General features: G+C 52.2%; 1 protein-coding gene across 1 annotated transcript; it reads left to right on the top strand.

Annotated features, from left to right (window-relative positions):
• Positions 1 to 799: 799 nt before the first annotated feature.
• Positions 800 to 1,339, top strand: LOC125993030 (janus kinase and microtubule-interacting protein 3-like). The gene is made up of 2 exons (XM_049761873.2): positions 800 to 1,018; positions 1,098 to 1,339. Exons 1-2 carry the CDS (start codon positions 806 to 808, stop codon positions 1,212 to 1,214), a joined length of 330 nt encoding a protein of 109 aa, XP_049617830.1. The 5' UTR covers positions 800 to 805; the 3' UTR covers positions 1,215 to 1,339.
• The last annotated feature ends 252 nt before the right edge of the window (positions 1,340 to 1,591 follow it).

Here is a 1,591-nt window from a genome sequence, read left to right as displayed (position 1 = left end):
AAACAAGTTCTTTTAGACACCTGCAGGTGGAGAGATCACTCGCTACAGGAATGAAATCTAAAAGTCTCCTTCCTGCAAGGGCATATTTATTAGGAGGAACAGAGTGGGGGTGAGAGTGGACAGGTTTGGTGTACCCCCGGCCTCTGATAAGATCAGAGCAGGGGGTGTTTTACACTGTTGTGGGAAACAGAACAACTTTGATTGCTTCCCCTGCAGCTGGTCAATCAAGCAGAGGAAGCAACCACTTCATCTTACTCTGCATTGTGAGGGCAAGACAAGATTGATTTAATCATTATAGTTTACATTCCAACATAATCCTACGATAAAGATAACCTGGAAAACCCTAACAGTTGACGCTGTGCCTTTGGGCTCTTGCAGAATCTCACCAACGAGGAGCAGGTGGTCATGATTCACGCCAGGACCCTTCTCACCCTAGCCGAGAAGGTAACGCGCACGTCCACGCACGCTCTCGCATTCTGCTTATGTGACAGCAGCCTTTCCTCAGTGGTTAGAATACATCAAAGTGACCAAGTCAGCACTTCAACAGTAGATGTTGGACATTGAAAGTGAGAAGGTAGACAGACACGCGACATCAGCCAAGGGGAACTCCGGCAATGTGCCCCAACAATTCTGACCTTGAGCTGTGCTAGGATATGTTCTGTAAGCAGAAGGGCTACCTGGATGAAGAGTTGGACTTCAGGAAGCGTTCCATGGACCAGGCTCATAAGGTAAGTCGCCCTCAAATCTCCCGCCGGACCACTGATGGACGAGGATTGCGGCCCAGAGGATCCTGGAGCTGGAGGCCATGTTGTACGAGGCGCTACCGCAGCGGGACTGCCCCGCCACCTACGGCGAAAAAGCCAGCCACGCTGGCGTGAATGACGTGCTGACGGCGGATCAGAGAGAAGAGCTTAGGAGCGCCGTGGACCAATGGAAGCGAGCCCTGATGTGCGAGTTGAGGGAGCGCGACGCTTGCATCCTCCAAGAGAGAATGGATCTGCTGCACAGCGCGCAACAGGTAAGGGCCCAAAGCCAGCCCGGCACTTACTTGCACGCTTACTGGCTTTTGAAGGCCACTTTCCATTTGTCCGTCCTAGAGGAACAAAGAGCTGAAAGAATTCATCGAAGCTCAGAAGAGACAAATCAAACAATTGGAGGAGAAGTTTCTGTTTCTCTTTCTATTCTTCTCCTTGGCCTTCATTCTGTGGCCCTAACACCAGCTGGTGAGTGAGCTCCAGCGGCACCGCACTCGACACCTCCGATAAACTGCCAGCCGGTCTCAGACGTTGGCAGACGCTCCGATGCCGACGTATACCCCCCGCCACGGTGACAGAGGCACCGCGTCACACCGGCGCTCATCCAATCAGAAGGCAGGAAAGGCAAATTCACATGCAGGGCACTCTTGAACCAGAAGAGAGCGCCACAAAAAACGGTTGTTGCCCCAAACGCGCACTAAAAAGGGTCAGAATAACAAGAGTCCCACCGGCCAGCCGGGGCCACCCGTCCATCCATTTCTTCAGGGGGGAAAAAAATTGGAGTCACCGGTGAGTACATTTTGCATTTAGCTCTGCTTTTCTGCTTCTGTCTTCAA

The sequence above is a fragment of the Syngnathus scovelli genome, unplaced genomic scaffold, assembly GCF_024217435.2.
Source record: "Syngnathus scovelli strain Florida unplaced genomic scaffold, RoL_Ssco_1.2 HiC_scaffold_25, whole genome shotgun sequence".
In the NCBI taxonomy this organism is placed as follows: Eukaryota; Metazoa; Chordata; class Actinopteri; order Syngnathiformes; family Syngnathidae; genus Syngnathus; species Syngnathus scovelli.
Note: the sequence above shows the minus strand (reverse complement) of the source record. Positions and strands in the feature narration are given on the sequence as shown.